The sequence below is a fragment of the Pongo abelii genome, chromosome 8 (assembly GCF_028885655.2).
Source record: "Pongo abelii isolate AG06213 chromosome 8, NHGRI_mPonAbe1-v2.0_pri, whole genome shotgun sequence".
Classification (NCBI taxonomy): Eukaryota; Metazoa; Chordata; class Mammalia; order Primates; family Hominidae; genus Pongo; species Pongo abelii.
In genome coordinates, this window is record NC_071993.2 from 130,761,444 (window position 1) to 130,778,393 (window position 16,950).

The 16,950-nt window shown below is 48.1% G+C and overlaps 1 protein-coding gene across 1 annotated transcript in view; it reads left to right on the forward strand.

Moving 5' to 3' along the window:
* The window catches only part of GPR26 (G protein-coupled receptor 26), a 31,043-nt gene extending 14,317 nt beyond the window's left edge, over positions 1-16,726 (forward strand). The window contains exon 3 of the mRNA XM_002821235.5: positions 7,238-16,726. Within this exon, the coding sequence (XP_002821281.1) occupies positions 7,238-7,469 (232 nt within the window). The 3' untranslated portion in view covers positions 7,470-16,726. The remainder of the gene's footprint in view (positions 1-7,237) is intronic.
* The last annotated feature ends 224 nt before the right edge of the window (positions 16,727-16,950 follow it).

The window sequence follows — 16,950 nt, forward strand, 5'->3', positions numbered from 1 at the left end:
GCTGTCCAGACACCCTCTGCACCTAGTTAACATTCTCTTCGGTTTTTTTTTTTTTTTTTTTGAGACAGAGTCTCACTTTGTTGCCCAGGCTGGAGTGCAATAGTGCGATCTCAGCTCACTGCAACGTCCACTTCCCTGGTTCAAGTGATTCTCCTGCCTCAGCCACCCGAGTAGCTGGGACTGCAGGTGCGCACCATCAGGCTGGATAATTTTGGTATTTTTAGTAGAGATAGGGTTTCACCATGCTGGCCAGGCCGGTCTTAAATTCCTGACCTCAGCTAATCCACCTGCATTGGCCTCCCAAAGTACTGGGATTACAAGCATGAGCCACCGTGCCTGGCGCTAACATTCCCATTTTAAAGATGAGGAAACTGAGGCTCAGTCAGGTTCCAGCCTTCCCCAATTCCATCAAGTGACTCAGCCTCAGTTCTAGTGTTCTGCCTGAAACCGGCGCCTGTGCCCAGCCCCTCACAATGACCGCTCTGCTTCTCCTCTCAGTAGAAGCAAAGTTCCTACTTTCCTCCCAGAGGGATGTGGGGAGACACGTTGAGGCATGACCCACTCAGAAACGGAATGCTGCAGTTTCTGAGATGATTGAAACCAAGTTGTTCATGTGTCACTTACACCGTTCATTGAGCTGTCGGCGCAGAAACTAATATTCCCCACAACTCCCCAGCGACTGTATCTAGGCAGCCAGCCTTGCCGCTTCCACCTGCCTTGTACCTTATAAATGGAGACGTGTCAAGAGTGTAGGTTGACGTCAGATGGCGGCTGGGAATGCTGGGACCTGGGAGGCCAGGATATTGAGGAAGAGAGGAGGATTCTGCTGTAATATCTGCCACTCCTTTGAGTTGATGGAGAAGATCCCACTGGCTGGGTGGGGGATTCCCTTCTCTTTGTCCCCCATCTATTCACATTTGCCTGTTAACTTTCTCAGATAGGAAAGCATAATTCTTGGGTTAAGTGTTTAAAAGAACCATTCCAGTGTTCCTATAGGTTCTCAAGCTTTCTATTGGAGAACATGAAGTCTTTATAACCATACCTGTCATTTAGTGAACACCTGCCAAGCACCTGGGGCTATCAGCGCATACCTTATTGCATCTGGGACAGCTCTAACAAGGTAAATGCTAGAATCCTAGTCTCACAGAAGTTCAGAGAGGTGAGATGAGTTGCTCAAGGACATATGGGTAGGGAGTGACTGAGCCAAGCGTTAAAGGTCAGTGTCAGGCCAGTTGGCTATAACTCAGCCTTTAGGCCATGCCACAACACCAAAGACTGGGGCAGGCACTGGAAACACAGAGAAGCCACATGTGTATGTTTTCGGTCTGATTTCCAGTAGGGCCACGCATAAGTACCATGACATGAACTCAGATGGCCTCCAAGCTCCTGTGAGTGAAGCAGGTATTTGAGTTTCTCTAGCAAAATTGGTGGGTTCCCCTGCAGTCATCCCCAATCTCCCATGTCACTGACAGTAGTTTATGTAGCTGGAGTTCCCAAGAGACCATCAGCACTGGTAGCCAGAGCCACTGGCAGATGCAGTTGGCATCTCAGAAAGACAGGACATCCAACTCTACCAGCCAAAGAGCCGCCTGCACTTGTGTACTGGGGCACACAAGGCCACAGTGGGAAACATTTGCAAAGCTGCACCTTCACTCTTAATAGAAGTCTGACACCTCCAAGTCACAGTCACGCAGGCTGTGTGTCCTCAAAGCCCTAGGTCACAGAGGACTCTTCCCAGAGTCTTTGAGCAGGGCCTGCACATCCACAACAGGTTCTCATCCAAAAGCTCAAATGACATATTTTCTGAATTAAAATCCACATGTCTGGAAGCATTTGTAAGGCTATGCTCTCTGCAGCGATCTACGCTTACAAATAATTGTGGTTGTCGTAAATCATTGGAATCAGGCTTTGAGGCACTTGAAAATCTGACAGCACCATTATTGTGGCTTTTCAAAGTCAGGAAAACGTGTAGATGGGAGAGGGGTCTCATATGCAGGGGATTCCCAAAGATTGATATTCTATTAATAAAATGACTTCTCCATTCTGTCTCATAAAAATTTAAAGCATCAGCTCATTACTTCAAATATGCAGGTCTTCAAATATGCAAGCTGAGTTCTCCAGAAGTCTTGGGAAGACCCTGGGCTGGCTGTCCAAGGAATGTTCTGTGGCCCACGTTGCATTTAGTACACAACGTATGTGTGTGTGTGTATACATGTGTATGTATGTATGTGTGTGCATGTGTTTATGTGGATGTGTGTGTGCGTGCATGTGCATTTATGTGTGTGTGTGTGTGAGTGAGAGAGGGAAAGAGGAAGAGAGAAGAGAGGAGAGATGATGGTGGCATAGAATGTGTAAATAAAGGGTGCTAATTTGTCACTTTAAATTCAGGATTTGAAAGTACAGGTTCTTGATCACACTGAGGAACGGGAACCTGAGTCAAGGAGGCCAGTGGGGCAGCCTGGCACCAGGAAGGCACATGGTTGCCAGCACCCACCTTCCAGTTTCAAACCCTGGTTCCTGCATGTTCTGGCTGTGTAGCTTTGACACTTCTCTGCCTTGGTTCCATCTTCTGTACCATAGGGAGAGTGATACTGGGGTCCTGAGATGGTGTCTGTGAAGCAGTTAAGGAGACACAGAGCCCCTGGGGGCCCACAGGAGGTGCTGGGTCAGGGCCTGCCGGGGTTACTGGTCCTGTTCTCACTTTGGAACTTGCTTCCCTTGGGGATTTCCATTGTGGAGCAAGATCAGGACACTGGTCTCTCCAGAGGCTCAGAGAAGGCCTTGGAGTTCTGGCAGACATGCCTCCCTCCTGCCTCCCGGGACCAGGACTGCCTAGGCTGCTGGGTGGGAGTGTGAGGTCCCCATGGGTGAGCAGCAAGGGTGGGCAGCTTCCTGTCTCCATCAGCCCCGGACTGTGGCAGCCAGCTCAGATGCGCCAGTCACCCACATCAGAGGGGCTTGTTACTGGACTGTGGCAGCCAGCTCAGCCGTGCCAGTGACCCACATCAGAGGGGCTTGTTACTGAGAGAGGAGGCATGGCTCTATGGAATAGTTCCCTGGACAGCTATCAGAACATAGGAGTGCAAGCACACAGGGTTTGGGGGTCTGGCAAGATCTGTGGGTATCTGCTCTGTGTCTCACCCTAAGTCAGAAAAATACACGTCTCTGTGCTCTGCTTCCTTTTCATCCACAAGCTCTGCGCCCTGCAGCACTTTGTATCCTCTCCAAACCCACACACCCCAGGCTTCCACAGGGGCTGGGCTCCTGTGTCAGAATCCCCTGACAGGCTTGGAAGAGGGGATCCCGGCCCCTCCCCTGCTCTGTCCCCTCCCCCAGCCTGATCTGCTGACTGAGGGTGTGGACCTCACCCCAGGGGATTTTCCTGCGGGGAGCTGTGTCAGGGCAGGCATGTGTGCCTTTTGAGCACAGAAGCATGAACATTTACCCCTGAATGGAGCCTCATGGCCCAGAGAGCACAGGGAAAGTCATCTTGTGCTCAGTGGAAGAGTGGAAGGTCAGGGCAGGTGGCAGGAAGTGATGTTTGTGGGGACAGGCCCTGATTTCTAGAGGGTGGCAAGGGGTGGCACCCTGCCCCTGGGGCTGCTAATCTTTGTCAGATCTCCAGGGTTGACCTTGGCATACACGGGCTCTAGGATTGGGGTGGGGCTGGTTGATGCTGTTATGGCCAGGGGTCCCCAGAACAACCACACAACCACACAGCCTCCCCTGCTCCCCATGGGGTTCTTCAGGGGACATCTTGGTTTGCTAGGGCTGCCGTAACAGAGTACCACAAACCGAGCGGCTCTAACACAGAAAGACCTCTCACAGTTCCCAAGGCCAGAAGTCCAGGATCAAGGTGTTGGTTCCTTCTGAGGGCTGTGAAGAAGAGCTCACTCCACCCATTCCCCAAGCTCCTGGTGGTTTGCTGGCCATTTTTGGATTCCTTGGCTTGCAGATGTCTCACTCTGATCTCTGCCTTCGTGTTCACACGGCACTCACCCTGTGTGTGTGTCTCTGTCCAAGTTTCTGCCTTTATGAGAACACCAATAGTACGGAATTAGGGGACCGCCTTACTCCATTATGACCTGATTTGTATCTGAAACAATCTTATTTCTAAGTAAGATCACATTCCGACATTAGGGGTTAGGACTTCAACATGTGAATTTTGGGGGGAGACGCAATTCAACCCACAACGGGGGCCATGACAAAAGGAAGCCAAGTCCTGCTCTGTCAACACCTGAGCCCAATAACCCCTCACTGTAGGGCTCTCAGCCAGACCTGAGCAGGAGACAGGGCCTTAAACTGGAGACCTCTGCTCTGCAAGCTGCCTCCCTTCCACGTCCCATCCTGAGACCATCCACTAACTTTGACTGTGGAGGGGGAAAGGCATTAAATAAACTGACCACATGGAGGAGGAGAGGCTCCCTTGAGCACACTGTGGTGACCCTGCCCACTAGTGACATGTGACTGGGCAGAATCGTAACGCCTCTTTCCTGGAGGGAAGGGCACAAGGAAGGGGTGAGCAGAGCTAGATCTGGCAGGAAAACATGGACTGAATTGTCCCTCTCTAAAAGGTCATCTGGAAGGGATCTGCTGCTTATCCAGATGCCTGCCCAGATCTGGAATTAGAAAGAAGTTGTTGTGGCAATATGGAAACCCTTGCCTCTTCTCATCAACAAAAGGAGCTGGGGACTGTCGGAGCTAGAGTGGAGCATAGCCAGCAGGCAGCCACAGCAGGTGCAGGGAACCACCTGCATGGGGCCATGAGAAAGCAGCTCAGCCAGCCACAGCTGGGCCTGGAGGGGGCATCCCAGCTACCCCCCACCAGTGGCCATGTGGCAGCAGTGTCCAGGCCTGTATTCAGCCAAAGCATCTCTTTGCTTGGAGGCCAGACATTGGCTTTTCAAAGCAGAAATTGTCATTGTGCACAGTGTGGAGGGGCAAGTGACAAAAGTTCCAGGCAGCATATAGTGACCTCATGGGAAAGGGGTTCTTGGAGCCAGAAGGGACCCCAGAGCTTCCTTTGTCATGTCTGCAATGCTGAGATTCACATCTTGGCGTGGCCACCAGCCAGGACTTGGACGGCAGTTAGATGGAGCTGGGCTTCCCATGCAGGAGACACTGACTTGCTGCTCACCTCTCTGAGCCTCGATTTCCTCACCTGTAAAGTGGGAATAATGATTCTCATTCTGCTGGATAATTGTACAGTTAGAGATTGTACACGTAAGTGCTCAGCCCAAAGGAGACACTCAACTGGGAGTTATGATGTCTGAGCCAGGTGGAGAGCTCAGACTTGCCATGAAATCTCTGAGAAGCAAATGCAATAGATTTTACCTCTTAATTATCTAAATGGTGAAATTTTAGATTGTCCTGAATAATTTTATTCTGTGAAATCTACAGAGCCTGCAAATAACGATTTTGATCTTGCTGGATGGTTTGATGATAGCTGGTTCTTTTAATAAATCCTTTTGGGACAGCCACAATGCTAAGCCTGAATTTAGCAAGGTATAAAAAACTATAGACATTTTGAAAAAGCAATTTGGCATCGCATAGCAACAATGTGTTGGCATTCAGCTAATTCATTATTATTATTAGGTGTGAATTCTAAATTCAGGGTTTTTTGTCCCTTTGAATTCATCACTTCTCAAAATAGATTTCTTAAAAGTGCAGATTTCCTAAATGTTCACAGCTCCATTGCCCCATTCAGGCTCCCAAGCATATGAGAGGAGACATAGCCACAGTCCCCCACAGGGTCAGAGGGCAAAGGTAGACAGTGGTGCTGAAAATGGTATGCTAACTAGAGGGGCCTCAGAGTGGACTCCTTGAGAGCCTGTTCCAGAAAGGGGCATTTCTGTGGAGGATCGCAGTCCACCAGCTTCCTCCTCCTCCTCTTCGCCAGCTCTACAGCCCAAAGAAGGCTTAAGAATAACCAGTTAAAGATAGAAGCACTGAGTTCCAGCTCAAGCTCAGTTCTTTCTGTACCTGGGTCCTCACCTGGGCAGATCCCCAAGCTGAGAGCCACCACCGCCTTCTATCTGCAGGTACTCCACGTAGAGTACAGGTACTAGATCCCCAGTCAGAGGGGAGTACAGGTGCTGCACCTTCCATGGCCACTGACTTGCTGTGTGATATCTGGCAACCCCTTTCCCTCTCTGGGCCTCAATTTTTTCACATGACAGTGGGTGGAGGAGAGAGTGTTATGTGATCTCCACACTCTCTCCCAGCTCTGTGGGTCTTTTCTATTTCATGTTAATGCTGGATGATGTCCAAATGCGGCCAAGGGTGCTGGACACACTTGAGAGAGTAAATGGCCTGATTTGGGTGGAGGGTAGAATTCTGTTGAAGGCTTTCCCTGACCTCATAACATGGTATTAGCACCCTTGCCTGGAGCTGTCTGGTGGCACCGAGAGGATTCTAAGAGACATGGGCTGTGTCTTTCCTTGCTCCTCCCCCAAAGAATGAAGGTCCCTTTAGGATCACCTGACCGCAGCTATTGTCAAAGACCACCAGGATCCCAACCCAGGGAAGAGGCCTTCCTTGCCAACATTCTTTCCTGTGCATGACGTACTTTGAGCTTTGCAAAATGTTTTCAAAATTGTTCTCAGCCCTTCCTTCCATGCAACTTCCTTAGGAACACAGAGCCAGGATCGGAAGCAAACACTGGGACCAGACTCTTCTAGTTAAAAGATCATTGAGACGATATTGTCCCACCTTTTTGTTTTTCACATGAGACGTGCAGGTCCAAGGAGTGGACAGAGGTGCCCAGGGCCACATGACACGTCAGCAGCAGAGTTGGCGCCAAAGCCAGGACAGCCAGCTATTAGCTAATAGCTGGGTTCTGGGTGCAGCTTGGATTTCAGAGTCAGACAGACCTGGGTTCAAATCCTGCCTTTACAATTACTGGCCATGTGACCTTGGGCAAAGTATTTAACCTCCTGGGACATCTGTTTCCTTGCATGTAAAACAGAGATGGTCATATCTCCCAGGGCTCAGCAAAATCACATATGGAAAGTGCTTAACACAGTGTGTAGAATAAAATACAGCCTGATGAATGTTCACCGTCATCATCATTATTGGTGTAAACTGTTATCATTGTTATTTGAGGAGGCAGTCTCAGATAAATTGAGGGTTGGGCTGGGAAACCGTGGTCTGCAGGGCACAGACAGGCCCTGGCCCATGGCCACTCCAGGCGGTGCTTAGCTATGTCCTCATTAACATCTTCCCTGTCTCTCCGCAGGCTAGTGGAGCTCTTCTCCACGGTGCCCATCGGCTCCCACTGGGGGGTGCTGTCCAAGTGCTTGGCGTACAGCAAGGCCGCGTCCGACCCCTTTGTGTACTCCTTACTGCGACACCAGTACCGCAAAAGCTGCAAGGAGATTCTGAACAGGCTCCTGCACAGACGCTCCATCCACTCCTCTGGCCTCACAGGCGACTCTCACAGCCAGAACATTCTGCCGGTGTCTGAGTGAAGGACCGCGCTCCTGCTGAAGAGTTTAGAATGAGGCAGTGGTGAGAAGAAGGGTGGGAGGGCGTGGGGGCCCCTGGGTGGACACCACCAGCCACCAGTCCCTGGTACGCCCAGTGATCCTGGTTCCCTGGCTTGTAGGGGCTCCAGAGCCTGCTTCCTGGTTCCTCAAGGGCAGACATTGGACACTCCTTATTTGTCACCAAAGGATGACTGTGGGCCGTGTGCTGGCCTTTCTTTCTAAGGAGCTGCTTTGAGCTCGTGGACTCACCTGAGGCTCCCTGAGGGATGACACTCAGTTCTGTCACTGTCAAGGATGCGGAGAGCTGGTGGTAGGTGGGAAGCATGGTGTCCACCTGCCTGCTGACCACTGGACGCTGCTCCATGCTGAAGAAAAGTGACAGTCTCCAGGGGACATTTCAGCCATGCTGAAAGGGAGGCTGGCAGTGGTCATTTGGCCCGGATCTAACATGGCACCTCGTCTCCACAGGGTAGTGGTGGCTGCTTCAACCCAAATATTATTCAGCTGGTACTAACGCCATTGTGCCCAGCTGGGACTCTTGGGCTCTGCGCCTGAGGGAAAATGTTTCACAACTAGTGGCTGCCCAATTGCTGCTGACCAGTTGTCTTAGAAATGGTCAATTGGATTCAACTTTTGTCCTCTCCTTCCCCCTAAAAGCGAATGTTTGTGTGTGCAGACAATCTTAGCATGAAAATGGTTTAAATAGGCTGGTCCTACATGTATTATGTTCTTTCAAGTTTGACTGGGAGGTCACCTTTTTCTTATTTACAAGTCCTAATTGTTGGAGCTCAGTAAAGGCAGGAGGAAGGTGGCTGGTTGGTCCTCTCCTCCCCCTGTTTGTGACATGAATTTACAGGAAGTGTTTCACCTTGTCTTATGCATCTTATCTGACATGTCCTGGGAGATGGATGGGCAAGAACTGGCCTGAGCAGGGATTTTTGCCTTGATTTTAAGTCACTGGGTTCCATTGTCCTGGCACCTCCATTTCCTTAGTTTCCGTAAGCCTATTAACAGAAAGTAGAGGCTGTTCAAGGTTATCAAGAAAGTGCCCTGTGCTAATGATGAGACAGTTAATTTTTTTTTTTTTTTCGAGATGGGAGTTTCACTCTTATTGCCCAGGCTAGAGTGCAATGGTGCGATCTAGGCTCACCACAACCTCCGCCTTCCAGGTTCAAGCGATTAGAGACAGTGAAATTTTTATGGAATACTGCACCTATAAAACACATGCCAATCTGTTAGCAGTCCTGACTTGATTTAATAAAAACCAAGGAGAGCCACCCCTGCTTTCTGGCCATCTCTTCTTTGTCTACCATTTCAAATTGACTTGTGAATACTCAGAGCAGTTATTTTTCAATCCTCCACTCTAAGTGATTCCTCCAAGGTGGAAAGCACAGGGAGCAATGGAATCAGATGGCTCATTCTCTCCTGCCAGCTCTTTACATCCTAACTTTGGAGGTATAGAAGGAAGGATGTGGTCCAGCGGGAAGGAAGTGAAGAGTCTATTGGTTTTTACTTCTAGGCAGTCCCAATTTTTAAAGGCAGAGAAGTAGCTGCATCTTTATTTGAAAAGATGTCTTATTAACTCTTAGCTCCTCAGTTAGAAAACAATTCACCTGGCTTAGTCTTGTCTAGTTTCAAAGTTTCCATGGAGACTAGAATGGAGACAGGTGTAGCTTCCAAGGAGGCCTTGGCATCTTGCAGTTGCTGTCAGAGATGGGCTCATATCTGCTTGGGGAAGCCAATGGGGCATGATCCTTCCCAATTTCATGATCTGGGGCATCATGTTGGTAGCTGAAGTCAGCCACGGTGGGAGTGTTTATACCATGAAAATCAGCAAATGCTGTAAATCAGGCCTTTTGCCCCACAGAGAGCTGATTGTGAAACATCTACTAGCACACCGCTGCCAGACATGACTCTGTGTGTCCCTGAAACAAAATTGCTCTGGCTCAGAGCTCCTTTGGCCACTCGTATTACAATAGTGACAGACATTTGCTTCCTGGTGGCAAGTAGCTGTGCACCCTCCACATCCCAACCCCAGAAGGACCAGTGGGATTGAAAACCAGCAGAAGCCAAGACAGGATGCACAGCTGAATTGGAGGAGAGTAGCTCCCTTCTCACACAAACGCTTTCCAAGTTGGGCAAAAGTGGCCCAGTGCATGAGGTCAGTCGACAGCCAAATTCCAGCAGCAAAATACATTTTCATCAATATCACTTTGGGAGAATAACCGTGGCACATGCTCTTTCTGCTTTCTATGTACTGTATAGGCAACATGTTGTACTCCCAGTAGCAACTAGATCTCTTTTACCTCTTCTTTAGCCAAGAAGCAAGATCTGTCACCCACAACATCACATATCTTGAAAAGATGCTTTTCATAATTTTCACTATACCTCCAAAACCAATTGTACCGGCATCACGTAGACAAAAACTCCAGATAAATCCATTGATTGGGTATTTTCATTATTATTTGGACACATGAATTAAATCCCAAGGGAAAGTGAGAAGAAAATTAATGTATTAGCAACCAGTGTTAGCCAACTCTGCTGTAATTACCTTTAGATAAATGTTTATTTTCATCTCTATACAGTCTTATCAAATTTGCCCCCTGGCTTTATTACTCCCAATTGAATTATCTACCTCATTTTGTTAATTTAATTTATCAAAGGTAACATTGTTTTCTCAGGTATAACACATAGACACACCACGATTTTCAGCATCTGAATCAAACTAAAACTACTTGCTTGACTTCACTCCAGGATGAGACTTGACCTTTAAGGCCCAAACTCTGGTGAACTGTTGGACTGGGTGGAAATCTTTCAAGAAGCTTGAAAATAAGGCCATAAAGGAGGGGCTTTCAAATTCCTAAATCCACATATAGGGCTGAGTTCCTAGTCCTACACAATCAGAATTTGCCTTTTTAAGTCACCCTGCAACTATTCCGGCTTTTTATATGGCACCTTTCTGAGGGAGGGGATTTTACAGCCAAGGGACCTCCAAAGGGAACATCCATTTGCATGTGTGCCCTGGTATTTAGGGTTTGTCTCGTGGTCAGCTCACCTCTCAAAGATGGCTCACCAATCACCTGCCTGTTTTTACTTAGAAAGCAGGCTTGGGCAGGAGGGGAAATGGATTTGAACCATCTCAGACCAACTCTATCTCTTCTAGGACTCAGCTCAGCCTCCTGTCCCCATGAGCAATAAAACTCTCTCCTTATGTCTGTGAAATTCGTTTTATTTTTCATGGTGCCTTTCTTTCTAAGAAACGATGGAAAGAATGGGGCCAGGTTCATGTCCTGGTTGTCACCCCTTTACATGCTTGGGTGCAGGTAGATGAGGCCTTCCCATGGCTGCAATGTGACTCTTGGAGGAACCAAAGTCTGTGCATTGTTAGAATTTAGCCCAGATGCAGGATAAACTAACTTGCCTGAGTTTAATGAGGATATTTTATCAGGTGCCAAGAATCCCTTGGGTCAGCTCCTATCCTCTGGACTGGGAACACCATGGGAAAAAGAGGTCCGAGTCATATTTAGGGCCTCATGTGTCTGGAAGGGAACCAGTAGCTCTTAAATTATATTCAAAGAAGTCACCACGGAAGGTTGTTTAAAATGCAAATTCCAACATCCCCTCCTCAGAGATCGATTTCAGCAGGGCCAGGCAGGACCTGGGTTTTTGTACTTTTAATCATCGATGCCCAGGTAACTGATAGGAGTTGTCTTCAAACCATCCCCTAAGGAAAAATGATCTTAGACACTTGGATAAACTCTATAGAAAACTGAGTGTTTCTATTAATAACTATCTAGGTTTCAATTGTCTTGTATCTTTCCCTAATTCTCCAAACAGTTCAATCTCCAGCTTTATTCAATGGCTGGGCCATTTTGTTCTTGGAGGGACAAAATTGACCTCTCCATGAAATTGCAAAAACCCATCTTCATTCCTTTTTACAGGGCTCCAGGTCATAAGGATGAGATATATTTGGGGTACTGGCAGAGGATGGCAGAGCTGGCTGGCTCTGAGCCAGGAAGCCTTGTTAGAGGAAGGGACTGTGGCATTCAGAGGGGTCCCCTTGGGGGCACTTGCTTGGGTCTTGGATCAAACTCTACTGGGGCAGCCTGGCTGTGGGAGGTGATGACATCTGCCACCTCTGCCACTACCCAGAGCTTGTCCTGCCCTCTTCCCAGCCAGCCTCACACACAGGAGCTGAGCCAGGCTGAGGCAAGGTCAGCGAGAGACAGTTCTGCATGCCAGTCTCTGGGTGTGGGTCTCTTGTTGGCTCCCAGCTCATCCTGTGTGGCTGACCCTTCCAGGTCACTTGGAGCAGCCAGTAATGACAGTGTCCTAACAGCTGGTGGGTATGGAGGAAAGACTAGACATCAGGCTATGGACTCACATGGAGGGCCCTGGTGTTGGCTATGGGACCTGGGCTGGGCCGGACCCAGGGAGAGGGTAGGTGGAGCTTGGCCTCTGCAGTTTGCGCTTGCAGGTTCAGGGGAGAAAGTTGTCTGAGATCAGGGTTTAGGGGTAGTGTTTCCCATTAATCTTCATCATAATCTTTTGATGTAGGGGCTGTTATTATCTCTACGTTACAGATCTGGGAGGATTTGAAAGTCCCGAAGACAGGGAGGTTTTGGGGAGAATGCAAAACAGGGCAGGCCTCTCAAGGAGGGCAGGCCAGTGACCATGGGGAAACTGAGTGTTTTTATTAATAAGTATCTAAGTTTCAATTGTCTTGTATCTTTCCCTAATTCTCCAAATGGTTCAATCTCCAGTTTTATTCAAGGGCTGGGCCATTTTGTTCTCAGAGGGACAAAATTGATCTCTCCATGAAGTCACCTTCACCTCACACTGGGCAGCTCTAGGCTCAGCGGATGTTTTTCTGCCATTAGGAAACAGCCCCTTACTCTCAGCTCCTGCACTAACACCCATACCCACCAGCTGGGCCTTGGGACCTCTCCCGTCATATGGCTGCCACTTGCTTGGGAAGGAATTCTCTAGACTCCTCTTACTTTGTATGTGTTTCTAGGGGAATTCTGAGGGAAAATGCTTTGCAGCAACCTCTGTGCCCAGAACATACGGCTCACAAGCCCTTTGCACCGACAGGGAATCTATCTAACTAATTGTTTTAGTGTGTGAGGCTCATTGTCAACCTGGATTTCCCTGAAACTCTGGGCCAGCAGCCCCCAGGGACATCAGTAGGACCCAGCATTTCCCCTGGCACCGAAGTGGACCTCTTTGCACCTTGCAGCCAGGAGAACTGACTTAGAGGGCCCTGGTGTTGGCTCTGGGACCTGGGCTGAGATGGATTTGGGGAGAGGCTGGGTAGAGCTTGGCCACTACAGTTTGTTCTTGTAGATTCAGGGGAGAAAGTGGTCTGAGAGCAGTGTGGTTTGTAAGTTCCCCAACTTCCCTGCTGGCTCACACTGTCTGCCCAGATCAATGGCTTATTAGCCCCCAAAAAGTTAGTCCAACTCCAGGCCAGCTGCCTTTGCTCTGCTGTGGCCTAAGTTCTGGCCTGGTCAAAGGAAGGTGGCAGGAACTGCAGGGTTGCTCCTGCCTCCTCACACCTCATTCCACAAATACGGAGTGAAAGAGCAGGAGCCAAACACTTTTGGGGGTTGATTGTCTAGAAAGGAGGAATTAGAGGTCCCAAGGAACACAATCGTGCAACTTCCTAGGGAATCTGCATCAGGAGAAAGAAGCGGTTAGGACACATGGTGGCTTCACTCAGCCTGGCCAAGACATCACTGTGCAGAAGAAGAGATCTGTCAGGGGTCCAGAGGAGTGGAGTCCTGGAGCCTCTGGGAAAGTGGCATGTGGCAGCTGCAGGCTGTGGTCCAGAACTATGAACAGACTTGCCTGTTGCTCTCCAAACATTTACTGAACACCTACTGTGTGCCAGGCCCTGTGCTTTGTCAGGCTCTGGGGGAGATAAGTCATTACTCTGCAGTGTGGGAAGCGGGGCTGCCCTGGAAGTGTGTACTCAGTGCTGTGGGGGTACAGAGGGAGGGCTGGAGAACTTAGCTGGTGGGAAAGGAGGGTTCTGGAAGGCTTCTCAGAGGTGGTGGCATTGGGCCAGAACTTACAGTAGGGAAGAGCATGTGGCAAGGCACAGAGGAGATGGGAGCCTGCCTGGTGAGGGGTCCAGTGGTGACAGAGCTCAGTGTGGGTCCAGAGATGGTGTCAGGTGAGGGCTGAGAGGGAAGGCAAGTGCCCCTTGAGATGGGCTGAACATGATGATGATCTGTGGCCAGTGGGAGATGATAGAAGTCTTGAGGTTGGGAATATAAGAATTAGGTCTCTTTCAGAAAGAGAGGACATGGAGAAAATCCATATATTTTTAGCTACCAAAAAAGAGAAGGAAGAAAGAAAAGAAATAAGAAGAGAAGCAAGACAGAAAAGAAGGAAGGAGAGAAGGAAGAATGGGAAAGGAAGGAAGAAGGAGAGAAGGAAGGAAAAATAAAGGAAGAAGAAAAAGGGAAGGAAAGAAGGAAGGAAGGAAAAAAGGAAGGAGGGAGGGGAGGAAGGAAGAGAAAAGGAAGGAAGGAAGGAGTCCTAGCCACTTCTTTCTCCTGAGGCAGATTCCCTAGGAAGTTGCATGAAGAAGGAAGGAAGGAAGGAAGGAAAGAGAGAAAGAAGGAAGGAAAACGAATCTCATTCATTTTGAGGGGCATCTTCATTACACAGCGTGGGGAAGGAAGCATAATTCACTCTCAAGAAACCAACCACATCAGCCAGGGCACATCTTCTGACAATATTCTGAAGGGGGCGAATGTTTGTCTTCAGTAGGGAGTGCCACACATTTAATATCAATGCAGGGTCTTGATGGGCACTGCCACACACCTCCGGGACAAACGGAAAAATCCACACAGCAGAAACAAGCAGTTGGCAAAAGCTGTCCTCATGCTACTTGGCAATTCAATCACCCTCCCTTCACTCCCACACCTATCTCCGGGTGTTGCACAGTTGCCCGTACAGTGTGTCATGTAAATAGCATCTAGCATTTAAAGGTCAAATTTGATGAATCTAATCAATCTTAGCAGTGTTCTAGTTCATCACGTATACCCATATTTAAGGACTTTTAAAGTAATTTGGATTTTTAACTCAAAAGACGATGTGTACCCCTTGGGGCATGCGTGTGTTCTTAGGAACACCAGCGTGTGGTATTTCCTGTGTCCTCTCACGCATGCTCAGCATGTCACTGTTGTACTCATTCCCTGGCATGGAAGAATTGTTGCACGTCTTTAATAGAAGCCAAAGCCCATGATTTGATGGTTGCAAGAGCCTAAAATCTGTATTTGGAGAGAGGAAGTCTACTCTGAACTGTGAGAGTTAGAGTATCACCATCAAGGCCCAAGGCTTCAGTCTTACCCCGGACAATCCTCAGGGATTGGGTTTGGTGTCGGGGGAGCATTGGATGCCATCACGTTGACACTCAATTGATTGGGTGACCCAAGATGGTCAGTTTCCTAAGGACCAGACCATAGTGACTGCTCATGCATCGGCTGAAATACCAAACACCCTGCACCAAAAGACTCAGCTTGACATTGCCTTGCACTCAACTCATGTACTACCAAATCTTTGCTTGAATTATTAATAGTAACCAAACCCTCTGCTCTAACAACCTTCGAATGTCAAGTTCCCTTGCAAGCTGAAATTGTTCCAAACCTCAACACTCCTGTTTTACAACAAACATGTAAATACAACCTTTTTTGGAGTGCAGAAACATTTGTGGAGTCTGGTGTGCCGCCAACCCCATCAGGATTTCCCCAGGGGAAAATGGCTAACTCTGGATCACAAACAGCACAAATTAAAAAGGTGCCTTGCCTGATGCCCATTACCACCTGGGGTGGTTTTTCTAGACACTGGAATAGGCCAGACTTAATTTTCTCAGGCTTATCTTGGAGAAGGATCAAATCCTGCCATCTGGATGTGCATTATTCATGCTGGTGTTTGGTGAGGAAGCTCCTAGGAATGCATAGATCTCTCCTTCTGCCATAGTATGTCATGCGTAGTGGATGCCAGTAGACAACTTTAGCCACTCCTATCCGTCCTTCTTCATGGAACACACTCATTTCCCCACACGGAGGCTTTACTCTGCCCAGTGTCCAATGGGAGAACCATCCCTTCCCTTTAGTGAGAGGACAGTTGGCTAAATGCTATCCTCAGTCCTCCTGGAGGCTCCTAGTAATGAGGGCACTGAACACTAATTCTTTACATTCCTTGAATTTTCATAGATTCTATTTTTTTCATGTCTGTGCAAAGTAGGGTGGGGAACTCACACCAACCATAGCTTGGGGCATCCAGAGAGTGGCTAGTAGATGATAGAAGGGAGTCCAATTAAGGAAACCTAAGGTATGTGCCAGCTGGTTTAGCATTCAATATGGAAATGCACTTTATATTTATTTGCACACGTCAAGAATACTTTTGGAAACCAGGATTTAGAAAAATAAAAGATATTTCTTTCCTGGGGACAAAGTGACCTGCAAATGATTGGCTTCTGTACAATGTTGCAATCCCTTAATGTCAGACTCTTAGGAAAATGGGTGGGACATCTGTGTGTTTGTGTTGGAGTGAATGTGCCCATAACCCTGTGCTCCCATGAGTCTGTGTGCCTGTGATCATATGCATGTGGGTGAATGTTTGTGTGCCCATGATTATATGCATACGGGTGAATGTTTGTGTGCCCATGAGTATATGCATACGGGTGAATGTTTGTGTGCCCATGAGTATATGCGTACGGCTGAATGTTTGTGTGCCCACGAGTATATGCATATGGGTATATGTTTGTGTGCCCGTGATTATATGCATACGGGTGCATGTTTGTGTGCCCATGATTATATACATGTGGGTGAATGTTCATGAACACAAACAGCTACACTCGGAGTAGAAAACAAATGAAGCAAAAGTTTAGCATCCTCTCATGTGTGTCAACATTGTAGTTTTACATTTACTTTCTTCTAATCTATTAAACATAAGTATGGCTCCATTTTTTTAGCATTACCAGAAGCCCTCCCAATACGGCAATATTACCTTCTGTGTAATCCACTTGCCAACAGCTGTTTTCTGTTGAAACGGGACTCAAGAATTTTGAATCCAAGGCCAATGCTGCCTGCTCTGTTTACAATGGTTTGTGTTTCGTGGATACATATCAAATGCTGTAATATATTTTTATGATAGAATTGATGGTTAATACAGGGAAAAAGTATATATTGTGATTATGTCCAATAAAGCCTCCTGTTATAAAATCTCATGCACACTTTTGATGACCTGATGTAAACACATTTTTAGGTACAGGTTAATTGCCAGAAATGTTAGTTTCACGTAATTTCATGGTAACACCAAAGTTTCTATTTCTTCTCTTTCCTGTCTTTCACTATTGTGCCCCTTTTCTCTCCCATTTCCAATGCCCCAGGTGCTCCTGCCCACCCCCGCAGCCTTCTGAGTAGTAGGTATTCATCCTTTGGGGGCC